The sequence below is a fragment of the Echeneis naucrates genome, chromosome 8 (assembly GCF_900963305.1).
Source record: "Echeneis naucrates chromosome 8, fEcheNa1.1, whole genome shotgun sequence".
Lineage (NCBI taxonomy): Eukaryota > Metazoa > Chordata > Actinopteri > Carangiformes > Echeneidae > Echeneis > Echeneis naucrates.
The window spans coordinates 705,853-733,776 of NC_042518.1; the positions used below are offsets into that span (position 1 = coordinate 705,853).

Consider the following 27,924-nt stretch of genomic DNA (forward strand, 5'->3'; position numbering starts at 1 on the left):
GTGTTCCTGTAGATGGCAGTCTTCCCACAGCATCCAGCAGCCTCTGCGCTCCAAGATGATGTAAGAACCATTTGTGTTGATAAAATAACTCATGCCCACACTGTGATGTTGAGCTCATGTAATGATGTGTTATGTGTTGCTGATGTTTTGGTTGTTGCATATTTATAAAATCTAAATAATCAGCAGAGACGTTGTGAGTCCAACATTCAACAGTTTTATTGTGAAAAAGTCTCTCTTCATACCCTGAAACTGTACAATCAATAATTTAAAAAAAAGAAAAATGTTCAGCTTAGTGTTTGAAGAAATTGTCTCACACACACACACATACATGCATACGCGCACACACACACACACACACACACACACACTCAGATCACTCAGCAGCTTTTTGCCAAAAAACAAGAAAAGTGTTTTAGAGGTGTTTTTTTTAACTCATCATCATCACGACAGAATGCTCCTTTACACAAACATGACCTCATCAGGCGACATCAGAGGGCAGCCCTGAGGGGTCCTGATCAATCTCCCATCATCCTCAGCAAACAATTCCATAATTAAAAAACAAGAACACTGACAGAGGAAGACGTGGAAACAAACCCTGGAGGAAAAGGGTTGTGTTGTGACGTAACACAACAGAGCTGGATGTACAACACAAACAATCAATATCAAAGCGGGATTAAAAATCTTGGCAACAAGCTGGAGTTCAGTTTCCTCATCGGCTTGTTTATGTCTGTGTGTTTATAAATCTGCTTCTTGGCCTCATCAGGACCAAAACCACAATCCGGTCTGTCTCTCCTGTTTAAACTAACATCATCATCCAAAACACGTAGCGCTTCGTTATGTGTCTGTGGTGTTACAGCTGTTGGTTTCTATTTAAACTGGCTTTTTAAATCAGTTCTGGTTTGACACCTTCTCTGGGTCCTTTTCCATCATTGTCTTGTGTTCTGTATTCAGAAACTGAGCCTCTCTCAGTGTTTTACCTGAAATTTGTTATATGTTGATTGAATCACTCAGAAAACAATCAACCAATCAGAGGAAAGGATCAGATCTTCTCCTCTGATTGGCTGACTGAGCTGTTGGTCCAGAGCAAGGAGCTGCAAAGCTACGCTGAGATATCTGATATCTCTAAACTCGTCAGATAAAACACCAGAGGAGTTAAACTTCAGAACAGAAATATAAAATATGGACCATTGTTGACTAAATAAAACCAGCTCCACAAAATGGCTGCCTGAAACATGCTGGATCAGTCCAACGCAGTGACAAACACCTGAAGCTTCTGACCTGAGCAGGGAATCGAAAAGAAAACAGCAGGACAAGCAGCACGATGGGGAAGTCCTCCAGAGAGCTATGAAAAGAGCATGTATTATTCAGCAGCTATGAATCATGGGACAGCGTGTGGAGGTGGCGGAGCAGATCAGAGTGAGGGGGGGTTGATCCATCAAAGTGTTTCCTTTCAGCTCATACAGTTTAAATCCAATAAATTAGATAAAGCAGCAACGTCGGAGAAGCTGCAAACATTTTTGTTCAAATCAGCCAGTTTATAAAATTGTTCATTTGTCTCAATTATTAAACGAATCAGACGTCGGATCTTCTGTGTCCTTATAAAGCCAATTGGACTGTTGTTTTGGTGAATGTGACCGGCGTGACTTCATAAACAAAGAGCCATCTCTACCTGGATCCAGACTACAACTCCCAGAAGCCACTGCTTCAAAAATACCACCAGTTTCCCACCAAGGGGAATAAAGAAGATTGTACCTGCAGCAACTTAACGACCCAAAAACCAAGATGGCCGCGTCCGTCCTGTCGGAGCCACAGACAGGAAGTGACTGACTCTGATTTATGACTTCATTTTGTTCTAGTTTTACTCTTTACAGCTCCGTCTGGCATCAAGTTAAAAATTAATTGATAAAAGATGTCTATGCTGCTTTTAAAATGTAGTAAATGGTATCCATGGCAACAAGCACCAGCAGATCCCTGCTGGAGTAAATCACAGACCTGAACCTGCAGCACGGGCTCTTAGGCTGGACCGAGACTCTAACAAGTTTGGGCCTGAAGCTGAAAAGGAACCGTCACTCAACTTGCCGCCAAGATTTGACTTCAGCAAGAGCTGGAAGATCTGCAGATAAACGCGGATCAACGAAGGACTGATATTAGTGTTTGGTGATCTGTAGCTTATTGGTCAGTAGAAAAGAGGTGTGGACAGAAACAGGAGAGTTTAAAACCAGACAGAAAAGTGGAGCTTTGTTGAGGTGATGTCAGAGACGCATCATGTAGAGTAACTAAATATGAGCGGTGAGGGATTCTGTACATGTAGCTGATGCTCCAGCAGACTGCAGTGAATCATATTAGAGGATATGGTGAGACTCAGAGGCCAGGAAGTCTGCGGTCGTTCTCCTCTGACATCCTGAGGCGTCATTCGAGCTGGAAGCTACGTCACACCGGTCTCAGCGAGGCGGGAGGTAGCACTCCTTCATCCCTTCGTCCGTCATCTCTGCTCTTCAGCTCTTCAGGTTCAGGGATTTGCTAACTACATCCTGTACACGTGTCTCCTGATCCCTGTCCTACGCCGTCCTTTCCTGCCCCTCCCTGCAGGAGGCTGCAGTTAGGAGATCTTACAGTTGTTGCGGGTGCAGTTCTGTGGGGGGCTCTGAGGCGGACGGATGGATTTGGAGCGTTTCAGGCTGTTGCCTTTGGATCCTCCAGCCGGGTTAGCCAGCGAGTAGGAGCGTCCGTGCATCATGACGGCGTTCATGCCGTTGGCCATGGAGAAGGACTTGAGGTGGGACTTGATGGCGACAGGCAGCGGGAGCTTGTCGATGAGGTGGACCGGCGTGCAGGACACGATGGCTCTGCAGCAGAGATCCTGGAGGCTGAAGACTGGGGGGGCAGAAAGGAGGTGAAGAGAGCATCACAGCCACATTCAGGTTTTTCTGTTGTTATTCTGTCAACACAACGAACTCAGACTGACACTGACACTGACACTCACCTCTGTTGGGCCTCCAGAACTTCTCCATGCCATGTCTCATCAGGACGATCCTCGACAGCTCCGTGAAGGACTCGATGACGTTGAAGTTGCACAGAGGACTCACCTCGAAGAAGGTCATGCCGTTCTTCTCGGCGTACGCTCTCGCCTGCTCGGTGGGAACTTGCCGTTTGAAGGCCAGATGCAGCCGGTTGCCGACCAGGATTCGAGGTACTCCTGGTGCATGCTGGGAAAGAAGACACAAAGCACACCACAGGACTGAGCTACTTTGTTGGTATTTAAATCAAAAACTTTTCATCTCTGCAGCTTTAATATCCTGAAACAAACTGACACTGAGATGGTTTTTAAAACCGCAAATATTCTTATTTATATCTAATCTGAACTGGAGAAGTTAAAATAAAACCCTTAAATGTGTCAGAGAGAAACATTACAGTCATACAAAGTGAGCAGCGGAAGCCTGTTATTAATTCAACACCATGTGTCTGCTCCACCCTGACTCATGTCCTCCTCCTCCGGTCGGGGAGTAAAACAGTGACGACGTCAGAGGCCTCGCTGCACCAGGCTTCAAACATGTGAGGAAAAGTTTTTTTTTTTTAACAAAGCGGTCACACAGATGGTGACAAGGTGGTTTAATTTCTCTTCATATTAAACAATCACACATCACATCCACAGCGTGATGAACACAAAGACCAGCAGTGTTGTTTCTGTGTGTGTCAGTCTGGAGTTATTTCCTGTTTTCATCGGACATTATGCCGTAGGAAATGTAAAGAGAAGTCAGACTGTATTGAAGTCTATGGGAAAAAGCCCCGTCCTTCTCCCTGATTTATTAGCTCAGCAAAAAAAGATGGCTGAGCTGTCTGTCTGTCCGTCCTCTCACACTGATGGAGGTTCCCTCCAGCTTGTGACCAACAACTGTAGGTCTGAGGAGGTGGAGCAGGAAACACCAAAACACATTCCACAGGACAGAAATACACACAGAGACACACAACAAACGGACATCCTCTGTGTTTCAGCAGGAAGGACACACACACAGGTTGTCTTAAGTGATTCACTTCGCTCCTGTTTTCCTTCTGTCCCGACAGAGACTGTCAGAGCTCCAGGATGAAGAGAATCTGTCTATCTGGACAGACCTGTGTGAATGCAGATTCCTCACCTCGTCGATCTCCCTGATCCACCTGTCGATGCCGTCAAACGACCAGCGGTTAGTGATGTCGTACACCAGCAGGATCCCCTGAACACAAAAACAATCAGCTGTGAATTTCAGGGTCGGACGTTTCTGAACGTTAAGAAACAGCGGCTTCAGACTCACCTGAGCGCCGCGGGAATAAGAGCGAAAGATGGTGCAGAACCTGCCCTGTCCTGAGGTGTCCCTGTGGGCGGGCAGAGAATGGCGTCAGTCAGCTCACGTTTCTATAGTAACCAGGATATTCAGCACAATGGCCGTAGAGGTTTCACGTTTCAGCCTCCAGAACCGAACGCTGGACTGACTTTCACCCAACAATCACTGAACCAGCAGCTCTGCAGGTCGACTCAGGGCATCGGTCTATACAAAATGATTTCAGCTTTCACGGCTTTGACAGATGAGGGATCAAAGCGGAGGGTTTAAATAATGAAGCTGTGAACTTTGTGAACAGCTTTCTAAAATAGATCTTCACTGTTTCGCTCCCTCATGATTCTTTCAGAAGCTATTTTTGGTGGAGAGTTAAGAGGAAATATGATTATTTCAAAATGACATGTTTTTCCAATCTGAAAAGGAAAAGCAGAGACTGGTGACAGCTGAGAGCAGCTCAGACAGCGGGAGGCTTCATGTTGTCAGACATGAAGATCCCTGCTGAGGAAACCTTTTATGGAGTCAGATGATGCTCGCTGGTCTGAAAACCGACAGGCTGATTTCTGTTTTTCAGAAGTCTGATGAGAGCTTTGTGAATTAATGCTGATCATTTCTGTGTCATCATCTGGTAAAGACCCAATCCTTAAATAAGATCTACAGCATGAGGCCTGCTGCGATCCAGAAGTCAGTCGAGAGCTCCTTACAGCCTCACGGTTTGCTTCAGACTACATCAGCCCGTGGATATCAGCCCGTCAGCATGCAGCATCGTTTCGGGACTATTTTCAGCGGTGGATGAATCCACACATGTTGTTTTAGAGACTATTTGAGGCAGCAGGACTGTGTGAGAGTCCGAGCCAAATAAAGTCCAGTGAGTGTTTTGGTGGTGATACAGAAACATGTGTGTGACTCACTGATGTGTTTTTAATAGATTCTGCTCAGAGGAGTCAGATATCAGCTGTAGATGCAAACAGAGCGTGTGAGTCGGAGACATTTCTCTCTGGCGGACACATCTAGTTATTTTAGTTTTTATGTTCTTCAGTTTCTCTGCTTTGTCTCCACAGGCAGAGACTGAGAGGAGTCCAAGTCATGAGGCAGAAATGGAAAGGAAGCTGAGGACAAGTAGAAGGGAAAGAGTGTGAGAAAGAGGAAAAAAATGAGATTCAGACGTGAGGAGAGGAGGAAAGACTGAGGCAGCACAAATAAAGACAGTCCAGCCTTTAAAGCGGTCTCTCCACGGGGACGAGGCGTTGCTTCTCCCCCGAGGAGCTGAATTCCTTGGCCTACTTCCACCAAACAGGCCTCGCCTCACGCTGCAGTGTCTTAACTGACAATTACACACATCTGCTGCATCTTTACTGATGCACAAGTGTTTGTGATGTATTTTAAATGTGCACACTGACGTACATCGACATCACAAGGAATGTATTCACCTCACAGATCAGTTTGGGCGGTGCGATTTATTACTAGAAATGAAACAGTTGATGTTTTCATCGGTTTATTATATAATCCTTCCTGCTGTGAGTTTGGTTCCATATATGAGCCTCACTCAAATGTGATGAATATTAATTCAGCTGTACAACAAGCAGTATTTTCCTTTTTTATTCTGTGTCATGTTGTTCCAGCTCTTCACTCTGATGTCGACTCACAAATGTGGAGCGGCTCAATGGAACAGAAATATTCTAGATGTATTATGCATCATTTTATTCCCGCTCACATATCTGACATTGACTTTGGAAACTTAAAGTAAAGAATTCAAAATGAACTGTTCTGAGTTTGAACGAGGTTTGGTCGAGACAGCATCAAGTACCTGAGTGACACCGTACTGTGACGTCACCGCTCAGTGCGCGAGCTGCTGTTTTCAAGCTGTCAGCCATCTTGGTCTGAATCTGTTCCCCTCTAAATGGAGCATCATTTAAAAATGAACATCATGCTGTATTAAACACTCTTTAGGAAAACATTTACTGCACTGATAAATCAGGTGTGAAGATGTGGGAGGTCTGGAGCGCAGCGCTCGTTCGTACAACATGACAGGTTACTCATTCAGCGGCGACATGTGCTCACCAAAGCTCCAGCTTCACTCTCCTCCCGTCCAGAAGGATGGTGGTGGTTTTATAGTCGATGCCTGGACAGAGAGGACAGAGACAGAGGAAGACATTAGACAGATGGACGCATCAGGAAGGTCAACATCAATCAAGGTTATAACTCAGCAGAAAGAGACAAGCTGCTGCTCCATCTTCAAACACAAGACTAAATCAAAGTGACATTTAGGAGGGGCGGAGCTTTAAAATGTGACAGCAGCGTTTTTAAATGCTGGTTGGACGTTTCAGTTAGGACCAGACACCAGGTGGACCTGACCTGCTCTCTACCGTCTCCTGATTGGCTGTTACAGTCTGTTAGTCACACAGTAGTCCCGCCCCCTAACCCCTCCCCTTTCCCTCTAAATGGAACTTTATTTTAAAAAAATGAACATCATGTTGTGTTGAAGACTGTAAACTAGACACTGAGAGAACTCATCAGGGAGGAGGGACATTTTTCCATAGACTTCAGTACAGTCTGACTTTCTTAATCTCTGATTCCAGCTTCATATCCAGCCTGATCAGCAACACGCCAACATGTTCATGATAGCTGATGATCAGCAGACACATTAAAACGAAAAGATTGTGTCAGCACTTCAGCCGGTTAACGGATCGTCTCAGCACCAACTAACCGGTCCGACTGCTCCACGTCTGGACACGTTCTCTGAGGTTGGTTTCCCACCAACAGTTTTTTAAGGGACAGAAAACGAGCCACGCCCCGTTTTACTGTCATTTCCCGACTGCTCAGCTGACGGTTAGTTGATTCATTCAACAGATAATTGATCACTAACAGCGTCAGACCGCAGGAGGAATTGTTCAGATTTTTCAAAATGAAAACTTTTTGAAGAAAAAGGGATGAAATAACAGAAAAGTCTTGATGTGGCTCTCCAAAGGTGAACTGTACTGTTTCTGGTTTGACGTTAACATTCACAGATTGATTGGTGGATTGAAAAATACTTGTGTGTGGGACCTGTCAGGACTGAGACTAAAAACACAGACTGATGGGAAAACAACCTGACAAGAACACGGAAACGCAGCAGAAGACCAAAGAACAGCGTCCCATCAGTCTTTGGCAGCTGTTAGCAGCTGCTGGCTAACAACATTAGCTAAATCTTCCAATTTTCCTGGCAACATAAAACCGCTGCTGAGCTAAAGTGCTGAGCTCAGGCCGGCCTAATTGAAATGGGGCTTCGTACCAAGTGCTTCCTTCCTTCTGGTTTCTGCACTCACTCAGACTTCCCAGATAATCAATAGCTGCTCTGATTTCTGAGCTGAAAAGTGCTGCTTCTATTCTGGGAGGCTGCTGACGGCTTTTGTTCTGCGGCCGCGCTCAAAGTGTGAGACAATCAGCTTTTGTTGGGCCGAGCCGGCGAGGTGCTGATTGAAACTCTCTGGTGAAATTACAGATGATGTTTTTGAAGGCCAAAGAAGCAGAGTGAACCTGGGGTGAGGGGGCGGAGCTAAAATCCTCCATCCAGGCGTGTGTAATTACCTCTGATTAGCACACTTCCATAAAATCAGACCTGACAGGTATGAGTTTATCGTTTTAAATATTGTCTTTTATTTGGCAGAAGCAGAAAAAACTGATGGTGATTTTTTACATTTACAAAATCTGAAGATTATTGAAAAAGGATGTTTTCTGTGGATGTATCGCTCCGAGGCCAGGTTTAATAAAACCGGAAAAAAGAAAGATCTGTGCATCCTTCAGGAGGATTCGACCTGGTTCAGTCTTTGTTTTCAGGTTGGGGGTATCTCTGAGCTGGCCTGCCTCCAGCGATAGCTGCTGTCGATGGATATGTCGCTGTGAAAGCAGCCACAGACACAATGGGCCTGGTGCCTGGTGGACCGCTGGGGAATATTCCATTGTTGGTGAGCGCCGAGTGAAAAAGAGATTTAAGAGGCTCACTTGTCTGCAGCTGCACTCTAAAAGAGCCTTTTTTTGAGCTGCTTTTGCATTTTAATTGGCTCCGCGTCATCTAATGGCTGCCGTCAACCGACCGTGAAATTTAAAACCTTATCGCAGTGGAACGGTAATCTGGAAATCATCTAGATCCCCCAACACAACAGAGCCGCCCCTCAGCTGTGAGTGTGGTTGGTTTATTTAAATCATCTCTCATTCAAATTAATTGATGAGACATAGAATCCAGAGAATGATGTTTCAATAAAGTCTTTACAGTCTGCTGTGTAATGAGGTCTGGTCACATGACTCTGAAGACAAAAACATGGCAGACGTTCGGTCTCTAATGACATCAAGGAGCGACGCCACAGGTTGTGAAAAGGAGTGTGATTGTACTGAAGTCTAAGGGAAGATGTTCCTACTCCTGTCATTCTTTAGCTCAGTAAACATTCTGCGGTTCACATTTGATGCAACCTATGAAGACTGTCTGTTTAATCACTGTTGCTGCTACAACAGCATGCTCATGTTGAACAGAAAGTAAAATAAAGAAAATGTGAAAGAATCATTTGAATGATTTGTTAATTACTACTCTTCTCTGTAGGAAACTGATTTCTGATGGATAAACAAACAGACCCCCGCTGTAGAAATGCATCAGACCACTCGCGGCCAATCGTAGCCGGAGTTTTCCTGTCCTGATTCTGTCCTCTTAAAATATTTATCTTGCTTGCGAGTGTTCTCCGTCTCTCTGCGCTGACCGTTGTTTTCCAGAGGGATGGAAATCAATATCAGAGCTTCTGTCTGCACAAACATGGCAGCAGAAACGTTCTCGGCCACATTCAGCTCTGCTCGCTCATATTTAATGAAGCCATTTGAAAGCTTTTGATCCGGCTCGCATCAATTAGGACGGCTTTCTGTTTCAAAAGCTCTTCAGAAGCTGGCCTCCATCATAACGCCAGATCGAACTCTAAACCAGGAGAGGCTTCCATCTCGTCAGTAAAAGGCTGTCATACTTAAAACCGTAACAATTATGTCCTGACATTATTGTGCATGGCAAAATAACAGATCAAAGTAGTTGTTTGTTGTATTTTTCTGGAATGACACTGTAGTGCTCCGAATAGGAAACAAATCACAGCTCCAGGACCAGGATTAACATTCAGTGAGGCAACAGTGCTGCCCCACTGGTCAAGCTTCTGACAGATCAGTAAATGTGACAATTTCACGAGCCCAACAAAAACATCCACAGCACCCGGAGCACAAACGCACTGCTCTCACTTTCATTAAAAAAGCAGCAGCACGGGAACGTCAGCACTATTAAGGGGTGATTAAAATGGCTGCTGGTAAATTTTCAGTCCATTGACTAATTAATATCCCGACTCCAACTTCATCACACGACTGTATGAAGCACCTTGTAAATTTTCAGGAAGTGCAATCACAGCCAAAGACAATCAGCGTAGACCGATACAGGCTCATTACTTATTCAGGATGATGAACCGGCTGCAATCAAACAGCCTGGCCTTCGGTGAACGGGGATGATGGAGGGTCGTCACGCTGCTGCCACATGCCAGCAGGCAGCATCCCCCCTATGGCATCAGATAAGCACTGATGAAAAAGAGTCCCTCTGCTGACTGATGCATTTTTCATGAACGCTTGCTGTTGCTGCTAAAGGCAGGAGAAGATAATCTTCATCTGAGATCTTAAGTGGATGCTCAGGGGATGATCTACCGCAGAATTTCTACTGCGGACAGTTTGCCGTGGCGATGCGGCTCACGTACAAATTTTACCTTAAAGAAATCAGATGATATTCTGAAATCTGTGATTTAAAGTGAAGAAGAAGAAACTCTAATTAGGCAGTATGCTTGTGACGGATGGACTCTCCTCCTCTCTCTCCTGCTGTGCACCTCATTACTGTTTCACTCAGTCTCTATTGGCTTCATGCGAGCGTTTCCACAGATACAGGCGTCACCATCTGTGAGTATAGAGGGAGTAATCCTGTTATTAAAACATGCAAACCTTTGTGCTTGCGTGTTCAGGCCATTCAGATTATTTACATTTCAGCGGACTGATTCCCAGAGCATACTGTAGCGTCTTCCTGTCTTTAGTTTTCATTGGTCTCACTTTGCTCCAGCACATTTGTGAAAAACAAACCCCAACCCTTTCCCAAGTTGAGGTAATCCATCACAGTGAAGATTGCGGCTTGCACAACATCCCAACAACAAAGTAACTCGGACAACAAACATTACGTTCAGTGCGGTGAAGTGTTTCCCATATGGGGAGTTAATCTAGGCCACATTTATTATTACTTCCTTTTCTTTGGCAGCTTTAACCGCATTCTCCTAATTATTTGAAGAATCATGTGTGTCTACAACACAGCTACAAGTGACGACAAAACCACAAAACCAGTAATAATATACAGCTGTATAAAAAGGACACGTGAGGAAGGGGACTCCCGTATCAGTGCATGTAAAGTCGTGCACCAGGTTTGACCGGCGTACATTCAGTCCGAAGATGTGAGCACAAATCTTCGCCAGCTGTTGTGTGTACATGTCGTGTGGCAGACAGATATGCAAATTAAGAATTTCCTCTCATTATTTTACCCCCTCTAATCTTTCTGCTTCTGCTTCTGCTTCGGCTTCTCTTTGAAATCCGTGGGAGTGTTGCAAGTGTGTGTGTGTGTGTGTGTGTGTGTGCGTGCACACACAGACGGCTTGGTGCAGCAGTTGGCTGTGCTCAGATAGTAGCTGTGAGCCTCGGAGCAGCAGCAGTGAGACAGCCAGGTGATGTGAGGGAAGGATCATCTGACTGGGCACGGCTCCATCAGCCTTCCCCTCTGACAGATCATCTAATTCTGTCTGAAATTGAAATCTGACAGAATAGTTGCAGCTGAAATTTCTTCTTTAGACAACAGCAGAGGGAAAGGATGTTGATAATCACGAGACGACCAGCACATTCATGTAGGTCTGAAGCCTTTTGTTTAGCTGCTGGTCTCTCAGGTCATGAACAGCATTGTTAACTAAGTGACTGATGATCTATGTTAAAAACAATGCACATACAGCGATTGCAGTCTGACTCACTTCCATAAGAATGCTTTGTGTTATTGTATTTGTGCGTTAGTGTATGTGAATGTGTTTTTCCATAGACACTGAAGAAAGGTCTTTGTGCATTCTCCTCGGTCCACACTGTAAAATACTGCTTGTATTTTCACGACATTTGTGCTGAGCAAGCATGACACAATCTGAGAAGCTCGTCACAGATTGCAGGCCAAACTCAGCCAGCAGGTTCCAATCAGCTGAGACAGGAGTGACTCACCGCTGCTGTAAGCGTACGGGGACTCGGCTGATCCGTCCTGCAGGCTGTCCAGGATCTCTCCTTTGCCCACATCGCTGTCTCCAACCAGGAGGAACTTCAGCAGGTAGTCATAGCTCTTCACCGGGCTTCCCTGGCTGCCCATGATGTCTCACATCTGAGCCCAGTCCGGACCGGGGCTGAAGATGACCGACTGTGGACTGACTGTGACCAGCGGACCCCTTTAAGTGTGCTGTCCCTCTGATGTGAACAAAAACCAAGGAGGGGTCCGCTATGCCATGAACTTAACTTGGAAGTCTTTATTCTTCCTCTGGACTCTAAGTCTTCCAAACTGTGTGCCAAGCGGTTAAGTTTTAGACTGAAACCACACCACAGTCTCACAGGAATGCCCTGCTTGAATAACAAAGTGGCTGCCAAAAGTCTGCTTCAGAAAACCAGCACATCCTCTCTGCTGAAGTTAAAGACAAGAAGCCTGTTAGTTCTCTCTAAGGTGGTGCTCACTGCAGAAAATTCACTTTCCCTGACCGAAACAGATGCACAACCAAAAGCTTTTAATTTAGTGAGATTAAAATCCATTAAAATCTTAAAAACACAGATGATCAAGGTGCAACTCCAGCAGGGAAGAACATGATCATTTTCTGCTTTATGCTAGATTTAGCCACTTTCACAATAAGAGACACCCACTGGCATTTGTGTTTTAGCATGCAGCAGAATAAACACTAAAATCTGTCTGGTGTTGGTGTGTTTTTGTTCCTGCTGACTGGAAGCTCTCTGCCAAAGTTAGCAGGGGACAACAAGCTAGCACCACCGGGAGCTAACAGCTAACGTCACTAAAAAGGCGTAAATCTGTAATTCTTACAAAAACAAAAACACGTTTCTCCACAGACAGACACGCGTTGTCGTGTTTCTCTTTGTAACAACACACAACAGAATTAAAACACACTTGGTGTTTGGCAGCAGGCTAACTAATGCTAATGCTAACTAAGCTAGCGCAGCCCGTCGCCGAACTTCAGCGGCCGTCTGAGCGGTCTGAGGCCGCCTGCCTCCCTCCGCTCCGGGACACAGATTCCTGCAACTTCACGGCGTTACATCCAGAAAACTCCGAGCTCGGCGGCGGCTTTAAGCGGCTCTAGGTCCAGTCCAGATCCCGGTGAGTGTGCTCGGAAACCTCCGCCGGGGGTTCTTCCATCTTTCTCCGTGATACGGAACCATCCCGCCGGCTGCTCCTCCTCTGCCGACACTGACGGCCCCTGAGGCGGCCGCTGACAGATCCGAGCCCCGCTGTCCGCGCCCCGCCCCCTCTTCGACGCGATTGGACGCCTGCTCCGCGGTGACGCAGACAAACGGCGTTGATTGGCTGCGCGACACGTCCGTCAAAGTCTGCTGTCAACAACAAGCAGCTGGTGGAAACCGAACCGGGAGGAAACAAAGGTGGGTCACCTGACCGGAAACCGACCGGACACCGGGAGGAAACAAAGGTGGGTCACCTGACCGGAAACCGACCGGACACCGGGAGGAAAAAAGGGGTGGGTCACCTGACCGGATACCGGACTGGGAGAGGGGAGACCTCTGACCTCTGACCTCTAACCTCTGACTGCTCTGCTGACAGACGGTTCATTTCATTTGTTTGGAAGGTAGAACAGACAATGACAACAACAACAACAACAACAAAAAAAAAAACACACAAAGACACACAGAACGACCAGAAACAGCCAAAACAACACAAAGACAGTTAACACAAACACGCCAGCCTGCACCTGAACTCGTATCAGTTAATTTGTTATTCAGTTCATTTTTTACTGCGGTTTAATTTTCAGTGGATAGATCTGTATCAGTAGATACAGCAGCAAGTAATCAGACTGTAACAAATAAAACAGTAAACCTTAAAATATGAAATAATGGAATAAATAAACGGGCGACGTTCAGCAGGAGGTCATATGAATTTTAATTTAACACGAGATGAATCCAAGCTGAAAGATTCAGATTGTTTCCTTTCATAGAGAAAACGTGATGTTGGCCTTTCCCTGTGCTGCCGTGTGATTAATGTTATGAGATGTGATGTACAGTAGCGGTGCAGTTTTTGTGTCAGAAGGGTTTTTGGAGCATCATGACTCACCTCCTCCCTCCGCTGGGCTGAACTCCTACGCAGAAAGAGTGAAGCCAACAGATGACAGCAGCTTGAATGGAATCATAAGATGAGCAAAGTGCAATTAGAGTGATAATCTGGTGGGAAATATAATTTATACTGAATCTTTTAATGCACTCGGAGCTCCTTATATGGAGCAAATTTATTAGTGATGCAATTTATTACACCAATAAAAATGCTAATATCTTTGAGCCAAAGAATTATACAGTAAATTTAACTGCCCCAATAATTACCCCCCTCCACCTCACCGGGGAGATCGCCCATTCGTTTGTCAGCAGGATTAGTCTGTGGTGGTTGTGGTGGGGGGAGGGGGGCTGCAGGCACCAGGCAGGGCAGATGTTTGGTGCAGGCTGAGACGAAGGGGGCAGAACTCATTGAGTGCTGTTCTTCCCTAAAAGATGCTGTTCCTTTGTCACTGTGTCTTCTTGTGCGCGTCCTGAACTCTGTATGTTTTAATGGACAGTTCCTGTTAATGTTCCTGAGTGCTTTTATCCTGACAAGCTTCTTAAAGTTCAGTGTTTTCCCCTTAACTGCGTTCTGGGCCATTAATGAGGGTTTTTATGGCAGCGGGCCACATGGACTCAGCCTGCAGAGGCATGCTGGGACATCTGGACCTTATAAAGCTTCAGAACTTAATAACTAGTTGAAGCACCAAATGTTTATCCAAACACACACACACACACACAACCAGAACAGGCTTTAACTCACAAATGTAAAAAAAAATAAAATAAATAAATATAAAAAAAAATAGTGACACAAAGGAATTATAAATAAAAGTGGCCTTCTAATCCTTCGTGGTCCTGCAGATTAACAGGAATGTTGTGGAGAGAATCAGAGAAGCTGCTGCAGTGCAGGGATCGTTCACGTCACGATTCAGAGCTACAGAAATAAATCTAATTAAATCTAAGTACATCAGTTCTGTTTCAAATGAATTATTGATGGAGCAGCTCCCTGTTTTGTTTCTTATTGGTGCTGCAGATTAAATTATATGAGACTTTCATGATTTCTCTTTCATTCATTAACTGTTAATAAACACAGAAGAGAAGAGAGAGTGTTAAATGTGAATTAATTTTATTAAATAACAACGGGACCATTGGCACACATCAACAAAAGATTCAACTCAAAGAAAAGAAATGATGAAAATAAGTAAGATGAAGATTTACCAATTCAGGTGTAAATAAATGACAAGCTAGTGTTTTTTAGGAATTAAATAATTCACATTAAAATAATAATCTACAATTTATTCTACCGACAGATAAAATGGTTTATATGAGGATTTGTTTTGATTCTGACAACCACAAATATGTCTTTATAGATTTAAACCCTTCAAAGTAAAAGACTGGAGAAGCTAAAACACAGACCTTTAAATAAGTTTTCAAGTTCAAACTACCGGATTGTTTCTTTTACCAAACGACCGTTTGGGTTGTTTGTCGTAAACGATTCCAGGACAGCATACAATGAAAAATTCCATGATTAGGCACATAAATAAAAAATACTCTGACAAACTGGCTCAGAACAGAATAAGACTTATTCAGACTGGATCATTCATCTCACCAGAACTGACCCTCAGGAGCCAAATTCATCCATGAGTGTGAAACAGTTCCAGGCCTTGGAGGAAATATGGCAATGAAGCAGAGTACTAGTCACTTAATGAAGAAGAAAAAAAACAGAAACCTTAAAATATACTTAGTAAAAATATCTGTTCATCCAGTTGTTAGAGTTTGAATTCGGCTCATAGCAACATGAAATCATCTACAATCTAAATCTCAGTGCAGTTTGACATTAATACCTGAAGTTTTAAGGGAGGAGTTCTTCTTTACATAAAATACCGTCTCATCCTCTCACTCGTTTCCTTCTCTGTTAATCTCTTATAGTTAATGAAGTCAGCCTGATCAAATCTTAAAGCAGCACGATGTGACGTTATTTTAGGATTCCTCCAGGACCTGATGGTGACACTGAGGGACCGGAGTGTTAATGCCAACTAACAGGTTAAATACTGATATAAAACAGAGAAGTGAGGTTTGTAAATACGTTTTAAGACTAATCAGCAAAGTGGAAGTTTAACTTTTATTATTAATCATCAGATTTTTTTGTCTTCAACATTAAAACAAGTAGCAGGGTTGTCTTGGTCCTACAGGAAACACTGTGTGTAACGGAGTGTTTCTGTCTGATGATCTAAACAAGGAAATACCTGCTGAAGGGAACGTTAAAGGATCCTCAGCGCGTCCTGAATGAGGCACATGACTGCTTGTTGTTCATTTCGCTCAGAAAAGTGTGTTGAATTGGCAGCTTCTCTCTCTCGCTGACGTTTTTCCCATCGAACATGAAAAGCAGCTCAGCTCAGAGTTTCACCTTTACTTCCTCTCTGCCTCCATCTGTCTGTTTCTGTCTCATTATTTATTCAGTCTCTTCCCTTTCCTCTCTCTCTGTCACATTCCTGGCCGGTGCCTCTCAGTCAGTCTTGGTGGTTTTATGTCTCCAGGGGTAAATCAGCTCCCCGACAAACAGCTTCTTGACCAGCGCCGCCCACGAGTCTTTTGGGTAGCAGCTGTAGGTCGGCGTGCGGTAGGTCTGAACGACTGTGCTGACTTTAAGAGGGTTGATCTGTGGAGGGAAACAAAAGACAACCTGATGCTGAGAAAATCAATAACCCAAATGAAACTCATTCATCTTTTTTTTTTTCATCCTGTGGAATTTTAAATTTCTTCTTAAAGACGTCATCAAAATGAGCTCGCACAAGAACACTGAGTGACCTCTGACCTCCATCAGCAGGTGAAGGGCCGTCCCAGGCTCATCACACAGCACCCTGAATTTTACACCCTCTGTAACACAAAACACACACAACAGCAATTCCACTGTGTACTGACACTCATTGTGTTACTTATTCATTCATCCATCCATCCATTTGGAAAATCACTTCAGGAAACGTTAAACACATTTATAACCGCTGCATCATGTTAGTGTGCCGTTTTCTACCTTTATAGATAAAATTAACAAATAAAAGCATACAGATGATGGTGTGTGTGTGTGTGTGTGTGTGTGTGAGGGGGGGGGGGGGGGGGGGGGGGGGGGGGGGCTACCTGCCAGTCTGTAGAACCGACAGACTCGGAGTCCAACAGCAAACAGAGGGAAGGAGTTGATGAAGTCCACACTGAGGTGGAGGACACCCTGGAAAAGTACCACCACCAACCGCAGCTGCACAATAGAGGGACACACAGAGGTCAAAAACAAACACACCCCTCTGCACACAATCACAGGTGGAAGTTTATTTAGTGGAAAAACTGGATGTGGACCAGTTAAGAGTCCCAGATTACAGACGAGCAGCATCATTAAATAAACATGAAACATTCATCTGATGACGTCAAGTCTATTTATAACCATCAAACCCCCCAGAGTCTGCTGATGGACACCAGGATTCTGTGATAGAATGAAAAATCCTCATCCAGTCTGAGAAACTAAAGTCATAATGAGAGCGGCGTTGTCTTCATGACAATAAAAGACCTGAAGAATAATAAAGTTTAAGTGTAAGATTAATAACCAAAATGTCAGGTTTACCCCCCACATCAGATCTTACCAGAGTGAAGACCAGGTAGTAGAGCGCTGTGGTGGGGAGGAGGAAGAGGAGGATGGTGAAGAGCAGAGTCCCGATGAAGAGCTGGAGCATCGAACACAGGAACACCACAGTGACCATCTGAGAGCGTGAGGACTGTGCTGCTCTGTGTGGATGTGTGTGTTGGTTACCTGGTCCAGGTCGTAGGAGCAGGAGTCTACTCTCTGTCTCAGGACGTTCCACTTCTTCCCTCTGAAGAGCCTCCAGAGAGACGAGAGGCCGTAGATCTTCAGACAGTACAGCCTGAAACATACACATGTTGGATGCCGCAGGCCACTGGAGGACTGGGTCTGGGATGGACCCCCCGACAGTGACCTTTGACCCCGGCTCCTTTAACGTCACCTGCTGCCCACCAACAGGAATCATCAGTGGTCCTGATGTTTTGGCTGTTGGAGTTTAGTTCTCTCGTCCTGTGACCACAGCTGGAGATATTTTTAGGTGCATCCAGATTTAACAAGTTCTCAGACTGAATCTAACTTTCTCCCACAATCCAGGAGCTGTCGGAGCATAAATATGTAACGAGGAAGGTGGGTAATATTTCATTATGCACCCGGGCGAGGGAGCGACCTATCTTTAGAGCAAATGCATAATTCAGTGGCTCCTTCCCGCTCCAACGCTGTGACCATTATCAGACAGACACCGACAGACGTTACTCCTGCACAGCTGAGAGGAAATCAAACCTGCGAGTCTACGTGATTCAACCTGACAAATAAGTAAAAGCACCCTGTCATCCTTTAATCCCCAGGCAGGACTTTCCAGTGATGACATGTTGGGACTTGGCTTCACAGGGATTAACAGAGAATATTATTTTAAACCATTAATCTGACAGGGTTTAAACTGAACTGGGGTTCTTTCAGTCCAACGATGCTCCGGGATGTTTTTAAATTTAAATTCTGACACCACAGAGTGGGTTTAAAACGTGTCTCAGAGTTTACAGTCACTCCAGTGATTCTGGGAGGCTGCTGCACCTTAAACATTTGTTTGAGCGCGAACACGTCAACACGAGATAATATAGAACCTAATCAAACCTGAATGCCTCTGTGGTTGTATCCCTCCACAACTCAGACTAGTTCCAGGGTTATCCAGAGTCATCGGACATTTTCATTGTTTGGATAAAGTTCACTGATCTTTAAGTCCAAGATGCAAAAAAAATCTGAAGTATCATAACAAACATCTTCACAATGTTTTCTGTTTTATCGACCCGGTCAAGATTGTGGGGTGGGAGGAGGGGTGGGGGGGGCTGAGGCCGAGTGAAGGAAGAAACAGCTAAATCATGTTTAACAACCGTTGCACTCAGTTATGTAACAGCGACGTTCGGCAAAACATCCTGTTCTCAGAGTGGGCTCAGACGATGAGTGTGCTGCTTTTCTCTGTTCTCCGGTGATAAAGAGACACAGACACCTTTAATGTGTTTGTTGTTGTTCACGCTTCATCACGTTCGAGACATTTGGACAATTATTGTTAATCATTGATCAGCAGGACGAGAAGACGATGTCCTCCTGATTTTCTAACATCAGCTGAGAATGTGCATGTGTCAGTGATTTATTACCACTGAGCATATTTACCCTCGCGGGGCAGATAGAGCTGACTGTCGAGGTCACATTCCGGAGAAGCTCAAGAGGGAATGATGCTGTTTTTACTGAAGAAAACTGCCCCCTGCTGGGGAATAAAGACTGACTGCGCAAAGCACATTCAATTATTACATGTTTTTGCTTTTCGTGGATCTTCAGCATCTTCAGAGAGGGGGAGGGGGAGAAACCTCCGCCTGTGTCCTCTTATGGATTAGTTGTGAGTTAGGGGGCGGAGTCTGACCCTGCCCAGATGGCTAACCTGTCCCTGTTAGATGCTTCCTGGGCCGAGGTCTCACCTGGCTCCGTAGACGTAGAAGCAGTAGATGTGGAAGGTCAGCAGGGCCACCATGTCGGACAGCAGCGAGAGGGCAAAGGTCAGGCCCAGGCAGGCGGACAGGCCTCCGTACCAGAAGATCCCCTCGATGAAGGGGGACATCAGGTGGATGTAGCCTGGGAGGACAGACGACCATCAGAGTGATGACCTGTGACCTTCAGCAGGCACCGACAGGACGTTCACGCCTGTTCTGTCTCATTGTGAAACTTTGTGACTCACTGATCCACAGATGAATGTGATACAGGAAGAAACGTCCCAGGACCTGATCCAGGGCTCGGTTCATCTTCAGGCCCGCGGGAGCTCCCATCAGCCACTGCAGCAGCTCCTCCAGCTGTTTGGCCACATGCTGCATGTGAAGGCAGTGCGTTACATTCAAACTCAAGACAACAACAGAAATATCTCTTTTCTCAGTCCGTCACATCAACACAGTAGGCTGAAATATTGTGTCGTGTGAAGAACACACACATCAGCTGCAGGCACCAGCGTGTTTGCCAACATGCTGATGTGGTTGTCTCTGTAGAGCCACGAGATCAGCAACATCCCGAGAGCCACGTCCACCAGGAACGACACAAAGATGTTGGCTTTCCTACAAACACAGACGACATGATGATGATAAGACTTCAGAGATGGAAACACTGAAGACTGAAAAACAAACAGGAAGGCAAACAGATAGAAAGGACATATTTCCGCATCCATATATCGAGAGAGACAGATAATAAACGCATAAACCGGCAAAACTAGAAATGAAATCAATAACCAGGTTTAAGTCAGGTTAAGGTTCTGACAGTCCAGAAAAGACTCACCTCATGAACTGAGTGTGTCCAGCGGCTGGTCTGGGGGAGCTGAGCGTCCTCATGTGCTCGGTCCTGTAGCTCAGCTGGACACAGGTGGAGAGTTTACTGGACAGGAAGCAGAACGGATACAGGCTGAAGATCCTGGAGGGGAAATACAGAGACAAAGATGACGGGTCTGAAGCCTCCCGAAGGATCTCTGTCCTGATCCTGGTTGTGATCTGGATAATAATGACACAATAATCACAGATTTTTTCTAAATGGACTTCCTCCTCACCGGATGTTACAGATCCAGGTCCATAAGGACAGCAGCCAGGTGACGAGCAGGCAGAGCGGGACTGACGCCTGTTTGAGCAGCTCCACGATGATGCTGGCCTCCCGACCTTCAGACTGCCAGTGTGTCGACTTCAGTGGCCCGTCATCATACTTGTCCATGAAGAACAGTGGTTGGCTTTGGGCCACAGTCTGGAACATCTGGACCAGAGGAAGACACATCAACCTGCTGCCTGAGCCACATTCACACCGAAGACATCTGATCCCAACGTTCAGGTGTGGAAACACAAACGATGCTTTCAGGATGCAGATTCCTGACGGACCGCCTGCTCTGATGGAGGTCTGAACAGGACTGGACACGTTTTGGCTGTGAGCATCAAGCAGACTGAAAACAGGCAGCCAGGCTCCATAGAGATGCTGAAGCCCTTCTGATGTCAGAGGATATTATGGGATGTACCACTCCAGACTGTTTAAAGGAAGTGTGGTCGGAAGCACACACCTGACAGTTCAGCTGAACTTCGAGACGTGAAGGAAATAACACAGTAACAGTGAAAATGTGAATCTGTGTGTCGTACCTGTCTCAGCTCAGACGGTGAATCAGTTTTGGGGTCCTGAAGTCCGTTCTCGATGGGGTGAAGCTGTGACATCATCACCTTCCTCTGCTCGTAGTGGATGAAGATCACCTTCTCTTCCTCCTCCTCTTCCTCTTTGTCCTCCTCCCCCTCATCACCTTTCACATCCTCATGTTTCTTCTTCCTTTTGACCTTCTGAGCCGATTCTCCATCTGGACATGGGAAAGCTTAATTCAGCCTGAGCTCTTATAAAGGTCCTGTCTGAAAACCGACTTCCTCTCCTCACAGTATTTCCCTCTGTCCTCATCCCGACGCTCTCACCATGATCCCGGTTCAGGACGTTGCAGATGAATCCAGTCTTTCCCATCTGGCGGCTGATTTGGAGCCAGCGCTTCTGGGGGAAGATGGTGCTGAGGTCCCTGAGGAAGCTCTCCATGCCCTCCTGCCCCTCTTTGGGTAGACTCCAGGAGCCCAGCACCGACAGCTCCACGCCGCTCCGAGTCTGCATCTGGAGGGAGACCTGCATTTTTACACTGCGGCTCATTTGGACAGTGAGAGTCACAGTTGTGTTCTGGCAGCCGCTGCTCTGACCTGCTGGACGTACTGTTTGACCTGCCCGGGGATGAACGGGTAGTGGATGACCGCCAGCACCACGGCAGAGTCGTGACCGGAGATCCAGCGGCCCACCAGCAGCCCGCTGTCAGCCCGATTACAGCACTGAGGAAAGAAGATCTTCAGCACCATGATGTCAGCGTTCAGCCACTCTGACCACCTGAAGGAGACAGAACAGGAAACAACCAGAGATGAATAAAATAAACTGCAGTAAAATAATAGTAACAACGGTACATAAATGAGCCCAAACGATACATTTGGTTTAAGTTATGAATCAATGGATTTTTTAGAAACCTGTTTTTTAGATGTTTATAAAACTGATTTGCTCTAAAACACATAAAACGTTTATATTTGCCTAACAGATGTGTGTGTTCAGTTTACATGTAAACGGGGAAAATCCTGACTCTCCTGTTTTTTGTCTTGTTTGCCCTTCATGGGTCGACTGTGGGTCGGCCTGATGTGGCTCAGAGCCCGGGGAGGATTTCCATCGATGTCGGTCTGAACCAGAAAGTCGGTGAACCGTGAAGTTAACGGCCGAAAAAATTAAAATAAAAACCGGAGCCGCTTCCAGTCCACCGAAGTCCGGACCGAAACAGAACCTCAGGAATCAAACTGAAGCTGCGGTAAAAGTCACTTACCTTCTGAGTCACCGACAGTTTTCAGCTCCCATCAGACACACCGACTTCAGCCCAGCCGTTAACGAACCGCCGCCATGTTTTTTGTTGACAGTCCGTCAAATAAAAAGTTCCGTCCGGAAACACGTTCCTTCTATTAAAACGGCCCTCCGTTCAACTGCATTACAGATTTAACTATTTCAGCTGAGACGGAACAATTACACAACTATATATAATGTAGAAAAATACGTGTTCTAATAGATAATGTATGCTTGAATATAACTTAACCTCATCATTTACCGACAGCACAGAAAAACAAACAGACAGGCTTTATACAGTTTGCTACCAAACAAAAACAACTGATATATATTATACTGCATGTCTCCTTTTCTCATGGAAACAACTTATTGTTTTGTTTGTATTTGATTTTCAAGTGTTTTTATCTTTTCCAGCAGTTCTGCAAACACAATACAATAAAATAAGAAAAAGTCTATGATATCATGATATTTACCTTTTTGTTACTCACCATTAACTGTGTGTGTCTGTGTGTGTCTGTGTGTCAGACTTATGAGTAAATGAGGAGTTGGCTCAACTGTAAAGAGATTTATCTCTCTCTCTGCGGTGACACAGCAAAAAAAGAGCGGGAGATAAAACCCACAAAGAATAAAAATCTTCAAAAATATTCAAACATGAAGAAAAGTTTAAGTTACAATATGAATAATTTGGTTTTATTTTGTGAGTAAAAAATATAATTATCTCGGTTTTTCTTGTTATAACTCTGTGATTATAAATGAATTGTAAATACACATTTACATTTTTTTTAATGAATTCATTATTATTCTATGATTGTATTTTGATATATTAATGTAGCTTCCCTTATGCCTTATAAAATACATTTACATTTATATTATTCTTTATCTATTTGTGTTTTAAGCTGATTAAAGATGAAAAACTGTTGGGTTTTAAAACTACACTACCCGGTAGGTCCAGCTAGCGGCCATCGCGGTGGATTGTGGGTAAGCAGGAAGTAAACAAAAGCATGTTGCAGATGGGACATTGAGAGGAAACGGAGAAGTTAAAAAAGATGGAAAAGAAAAAGATGGACATTTTAAAAGATTTTCAGGGTTCATTTTTCTCCATGAGGCGTCTGCCGTCACTTCCATGGACGGTGAGCGAGAAGGACAAACTTCATTCATACTCAGTGCGTCGGTCCGTGCTGCTGAGCTCAGCGGCCTCAATAACAACACAATTCACCAATAATCAATGATAATCGATGACAATCACCGTCAGAACGGGAGTGACATGTTGTTCAATCAATGCTGATCTGAAGGTTTTATTTGTTATGATTCACTTTCTGCTTGTTAATATAAATAAAGTTTGAGTTAAAAAAAACGGAATCAATAATAATCAGAACAAAGTAAATATATATCAGCTAAACAGACGACACGTTATTAAAGTCTTAAATGTATTGTTAATAATGACGATCAGTAGCTCCACAGTGAATCCATAAATAAAGGTCTATTATCTTTACTTTTCAGATGTTGAATCAGCTGAGAAACTTCACATTAAAATCCTGGTCTCATGTAGTCTTGATCCAGAAGAGTCCTGTCACTGAAACCACCTCAGACCTGAATGTGTTACACTCAGTGATTTCTGATTGATGATTCCCTCTTTTACAGTTTCTAGAAGAAGACCTTGAAAGCAGCAGGTCATCCGAGTTGGTTTCAGAAATCCTGAATCAGGTGAGTTTCTCCTCACACTGACCTTTAACTGCTCAGTCATCATGAAGCCGCTCAGTGACGTCTCTGCTTGCAGACTTGCCTTCACTCTGTGTGCAGGAAGTTTCCTCCGTCCGTCAGATACAGGAGACTCTTCCTCTCTGAGCTCATCAGGCGACAGGAGGCGGCGGGCTGCGAGCCCCTGGACCAGCTGTACGACGCTCTGGCCGAGGTGGTGGGAGCTGAAGACACGGCTGAGTGCTACAAGAGCTACTTCCTGGTACCAAACACTCAGTTTCACTGACTGCTCATGTTGATAAATTCATCACAGGAATGAGACATTTTATTTTTTTGTTTATTTGTCTTAAAGGTTTTTTTTCCCTTTCTCTTTGCTGCTGTAGATTTGCAGACTGGGAGACTAATGAGGGAATATTTCATTTCATCTGTGTCAGTAAATTTGAGATGAACAGAGAATTGGAGAAATTAAAATGACTGATTGTGTGCTGCAGCCGTGTGGTGATGCCGTCAGCCTGCTGGAGAGCGTCGCTCTGATATCGGAGGGAACGACGGGGCTGGTGACCTGGGAAGCTGCTCTTCACCTGGCTGAGTGGGCTCTGGACCACCAGCAGCTCTTCAGGGGCAGGTATCGCTGCCCCAGCTGCCCCGTCTGTTTCCAGGGATAAGAAGAACTTTGTTCTTCATCAGTGTTCTGTGGTTTCCCTCCTCAGGACGGTTCTGGAGCTGGGCAGCGGCGTGGGGTTGACTGGGGTCACCGTGTGCCGCTCCTGCGGCCCGCAGAGGTTCGTGTTCAGTGACGGTCACAGCAGCGTGCTGCAGAAACTGAGAGCCAACGTTCAGCTGAACGGGCTGAGCGAGCAGACGGCGCCCGTGGTCACCGTGGAGGAGCTGGACTGGACGGCGGCGACGGAGGAGCAGCTGGAGCGGATCGGGGCCGACACCGTCATCGCTGCAGGTCAGAGTTCAGCTCATCTCAGGCCGTTACACCTGCTGCCGCAGAGTTAAACCCTCCAGATGTTGCATCGTTTTGTTCCAGATGTGGTTTATGACCCCGACGTCATGGGAGGTTTGGTTAAGCTGCTGTCGAAGGTCCTGAGCTCTTCTTCTCCTCCTGACGTCCTCATCTGCTCCACAATAAGAAACCCAGAAACGTACAGCGCCTTCAAGCAGCAGTTGGGTGAGAGTTCGCCAACGGGGGGGGGGGGGGTGACATAAACTAATGAGCTGAACAGATCTGTGTCAAAGGTCGAGGTCAGCATGACCTCAATCAAAAACAAACAGTTGTCACTTCAAATTTCACACAAATGGTCTCAATTTGATGTGATCTTGTTGTTTTGTCATTAACTGTAACTGTGTGTTGTGACAGGGAACGCAGGAATCAGACATCATGTGATCACAGGACCCGTCAGTCATGTGTTCCCGTACAACAGACTCTCCTCCATCGAACTTATCAAACTGTTCACGTGACTGTTGAACAATAAAGATTTCATTTACAAATGTACATCAGCGCCTCTGTTTCACACTTAAAGGGTCTAACGGGGTCTGGTCTTTCATCTGGGGCCATTGAGGAGCGGCAGACGTTCTGGTCCCAGTTGTCGTCCCAGCGCTGCCCCCTGCTGCTGCGAAGGTTCCTCCTGAACAAACCCAGTCGACCTCCTGAGGCGGGGAGCTCTGACAGCAGAGACTGGAAACACACAGGAGTCCTGATGAGTCCGAGGCTCAGAAACAGGAAGTCAGACCCAGAACCAGAACCGTGAGGTCTGAAGGTCTCACCTTGAGCTGCTCGGCGAGCTCCTGAGAGTCTCTGAAGATCAGCCCGTTCTCCTCGTGTTTCACCAGCTCCTGTAAACTGAGCAGAACATCTCAGGTTCACTGGTCCATCCAGGTTGATCAGCCCCCCCCCGACCCCCCCTCACCAGTGGAAGTGGACGGCACAGACGGGCAGACAGCAGCCAAACATGTCCACCACCTTCATGGGCAGGTCCAGACCGCTGGAGGACTTATGGAGACACACGCCCAGGTCTGCAGAACCTGCAGGAGAGAACAACCCCAGTTTGAGTCTCTGTATCTGGTTCCACACTGAGAACAGAGCTGGAGGCGGCCTGACCTAATAAAACAGGATAATCCTCAGCCTCCAGCCACGGGGTGCAGATCTGCACATGTTCCAACTCCAGCGAGTGGATCAGCTTCCTGTAGTGCTCCTTCTGAGGGCCTTTACCTGCACACACACACTCATGTAATAACAAAAAAATAAAATTCAAGCAGCTCTTTAATCGCAGACTCTTGGACAGCTCACCTGTGATCGCACAGACCAGATGCGTAATGAAGCTCCTCCTTTAATGCATCCTTCATACTCTGAAAAACAAACAGGTGTGAGGTGACAACTGATCCACCACGGTGGAGTTTAGTTAGTTTGCATGTCGTACCTTTCAGAGCTTCCAGAGGATGGAGAAATCTTCATCCTCTGTGAACACAACATGACGTATCATTATATTATTAATATGTTATTGTGGTGTTGCTGTTGTAAAATGTGTGATATAATTTCATGCGTGACACATGTGTCAGGTTTATCCCCCCTCACCTGTCCCAGCTGGTGCTGCTGACTAGCAACGCCGTCGCATCTGGCCCTCAAGGTCACAGAGCCATCAGTGAGGTCACGAGCTGAGAAGGCGGTCCGCTCCACATCGGCCTCATCAAACCTGAAAACACAGCTCCGTGTTGTTGTGGTGTTTTTGTTGAACGTTTCCGTCACAGAATTTCAGCGTTGATCTCACCCTTGCTCCCTGAACTCAGGATACGTGTCGGCCAGTTTCACAAAGAGCTGGTGCTGCAGCTCCACCGGTGCCTCTCTGAAGATGGAGGCCGGTCTGTCGTACAGAGTTGTAGCCCTGCAAAGGTCCGACAGGAAACACATACTATGCAACAGTAGCTACACGTGCTGACTGCTTTTACATTATGAGAAGTTCTGCCAACAGCTAAAATGTCTGTGTTGTTAATTTTGTGCTAAACACAAAACAAATTGTACTTGATGCCCCAGTTCTTCTGTAAGTCGTCCCTCATGGCGTTGGTGACACACAGGTGGTGAGTTGCCAAGGGCCCGAAAAAGTGCTCGTACCTAGAAGAAGAAGAAGAAGAATTAAAAAAACACCCGAACGCTGAACATGTTGGGCAGACCTGCAGCAGCGTTTAGACTGACCACTCAGCCAGCCGGACCACCGGGTGTCTCCGGCCGTGACTCAGCGCCATGATGGTGTAGCCGTAGTTGTGCCAGTCGATGATGAGTTTGCTGCCCGAAGGACGCACACTAACCAGGCAACAGCGATACTGGGCAGCCCAGGAGGATTCTGGGATAGAAAATACCATTGTTAACATTAATAGAGAGTTGAATGTCTCAGAGACAAGGAGGACAAGTTAGACGGAGAAGAAGAAACATGGAGCTTTGATATAAAACAAGGTCCTGCAGACTTCAGGATCTACCTGACCTGCAGCAGAAGATGAGACTGCAGCTCCATCCTCATCAGGACGACCAGCAGCTGCAGAAACTGACCCATCACCTTCGTCACGTACGTGATGAGTTTAGGGCCAGCTGTAAAAAGCAGCACTGAGTGAAGCCTACAGACCGACAGGGGGCCGGCAGAGAGCAGCTGAGGGGTTACCTGTGAGCCCTTTGACCTCAGAGACCGGGACCATCCTGATGCTGTCCTCCCGCAGCACGTCCTGATGGGGTTTACTGTCTGAAATGAGACAGGAGACACTCTGAGCTGGACCCCCGGAGACACACAGCTGAGGGACACCGAGGCGGCCTCACCTGAGAAGCCGACGAAGGTGACGACGAAGCCGCTTCTGCTGAGGGACAGAGCGTGGTACTGCATCCGGGGGCTGCGGCCGATGTCCCCGAGGACCAGGACACACACCCGCCGCTCAGTGCCGCCGTCCGGCCGCCGCAGAGGCAGCAGAGCGGCGGCGACCAGCAGACACACAACCGGCACCACAACCGGAGCGGACCCCGACACACAACAGGCTGCTAGAAGCGCCGCGACCAGCGCCATCACTGTGCCGGGCGACGCCATGTTTGTTTGT

The 27,924-nt window shown here is 46.1% G+C and overlaps 3 protein-coding genes and 1 pseudogene across 4 annotated transcripts; 1 reads left to right on the forward strand and 3 right to left on the reverse strand.

The window, feature by feature from the left end:
- Positions 1-198: 198 nt before the first annotated feature.
- LOC115046971 (ras-related protein Rab-40C) lies at positions 199-12,831 on the reverse strand. Of its 2 annotated transcripts, none has more exons than XM_029507550.1 (6): positions 11,589-12,831; positions 6,372-6,432; positions 4,290-4,350; positions 4,136-4,211; positions 2,984-3,151; positions 199-2,874 (listed from the first exon to the last, which is right to left on the reverse strand). In XM_029507550.1, the coding sequence occupies exons 1-6, from the start codon at positions 11,728-11,730 to the stop codon at positions 2,600-2,602; spliced, it is 783 nt and encodes a 260-aa protein (XP_029363410.1). In that variant the 5' UTR covers positions 11,731-12,831; the 3' UTR covers positions 199-2,599. The 2 variants fall into 2 exon arrangements, with proteins under 2 accessions (XP_029363410.1, XP_029363409.1); XM_029507549.1 differs by having other exon boundaries at positions 2,984-3,206; positions 4,134-4,211.
- Positions 12,832-14,822: 1,991 nt separating this feature from the next.
- On the reverse strand, positions 14,823-22,216 carry LOC115046962 (phosphatidylinositol N-acetylglucosaminyltransferase subunit Q-like). Its single transcript, XM_029507538.1, has 14 exons — positions 22,133-22,216; positions 21,474-21,654; positions 21,204-21,390; positions 20,886-21,094; positions 20,315-20,511; positions 20,050-20,181; positions 19,712-19,832; positions 19,466-19,592; positions 19,209-19,362; positions 17,473-17,584; positions 17,306-17,386; positions 16,812-16,926; positions 16,492-16,553; positions 14,823-16,335 (listed from the first exon to the last, which is right to left on the reverse strand). Exons 2-14 carry the CDS (start codon positions 21,624-21,626, stop codon positions 16,183-16,185), a joined length of 1,803 nt encoding a protein of 600 aa, XP_029363398.1. The 5' UTR covers positions 21,627-21,654; positions 22,133-22,216; the 3' UTR covers positions 14,823-16,182.
- Positions 22,217-23,122: 906 nt separating this feature from the next.
- LOC115046968 (protein-lysine N-methyltransferase EEF2KMT-like) lies at positions 23,123-25,347 on the forward strand. Its single transcript, XM_029507546.1, has 7 exons — positions 23,123-23,276; positions 23,788-23,850; positions 23,924-24,106; positions 24,336-24,469; positions 24,555-24,799; positions 24,881-25,021; positions 25,211-25,347. Exons 1-7 carry the CDS (start codon positions 23,193-23,195, stop codon positions 25,309-25,311), a joined length of 951 nt encoding a protein of 316 aa, XP_029363406.1. The 5' UTR covers positions 23,123-23,192; the 3' UTR covers positions 25,312-25,347.
- LOC115047191 (chitobiosyldiphosphodolichol beta-mannosyltransferase-like) lies at positions 25,331-27,915 on the reverse strand (annotated as a pseudogene).
- Between the last annotated feature and the right edge of the window lie 9 nt (positions 27,916-27,924).

Coding starts and splice junctions, on each gene's coding strand:
- LOC115046971 (XM_029507549.1), bottom strand. CDS start 11,730: ATGGGCAGCCAGGGAAGCCCGGTGAAGAGCTATGACTACCTGCTGAAG. Junction 4,212..4,289: donor CTTATTCCCGCGGCGCTCAG/GTGAGTCTGAAG, acceptor TTTTGTGTTCAG/GGGATCCTGCTGGTGTACGA. Junction 3,207..4,133: donor GGATCAGGGAGATCGACGAG/GTGAGGAATCTG, acceptor CTTCTTTCCCAG/CATGCACCAGGAGTACCTCG.
- LOC115046968 (XM_029507546.1), top strand. CDS start 23,193: ATGGAAAAGAAAAAGATGGACATTTTAAAAGATTTTCAGGGTTCATTT. Junction 23,277..23,787: donor TGCCGTCACTTCCATGGACG/GTGAGCGAGAAG, acceptor CCTCTTTTACAG/TTTCTAGAAGAAGACCTTGA. Junction 24,470..24,554: donor CAGCAGCTCTTCAGGGGCAG/GTATCGCTGCCC, acceptor TTCCCTCCTCAG/GACGGTTCTGGAGCTGGGCA.
- LOC115046962 (XM_029507538.1), bottom strand. CDS start 21,626: ATGGTGCTGAAGATCTTCTTTCCTCAGTGCTGTAATCGGGCTGACAGC. Junction 19,833..20,049: donor GGACACACTCAGTTCATGAG/GTGAGTCTTTTC, acceptor CTGTGTTTGTAG/GAAAGCCAACATCTTTGTGT. Junction 19,363..19,465: donor TCACATTCATCTGTGGATCA/GTGAGTCACAAA, acceptor CTGTCCTCCCAG/GCTACATCCACCTGATGTCC.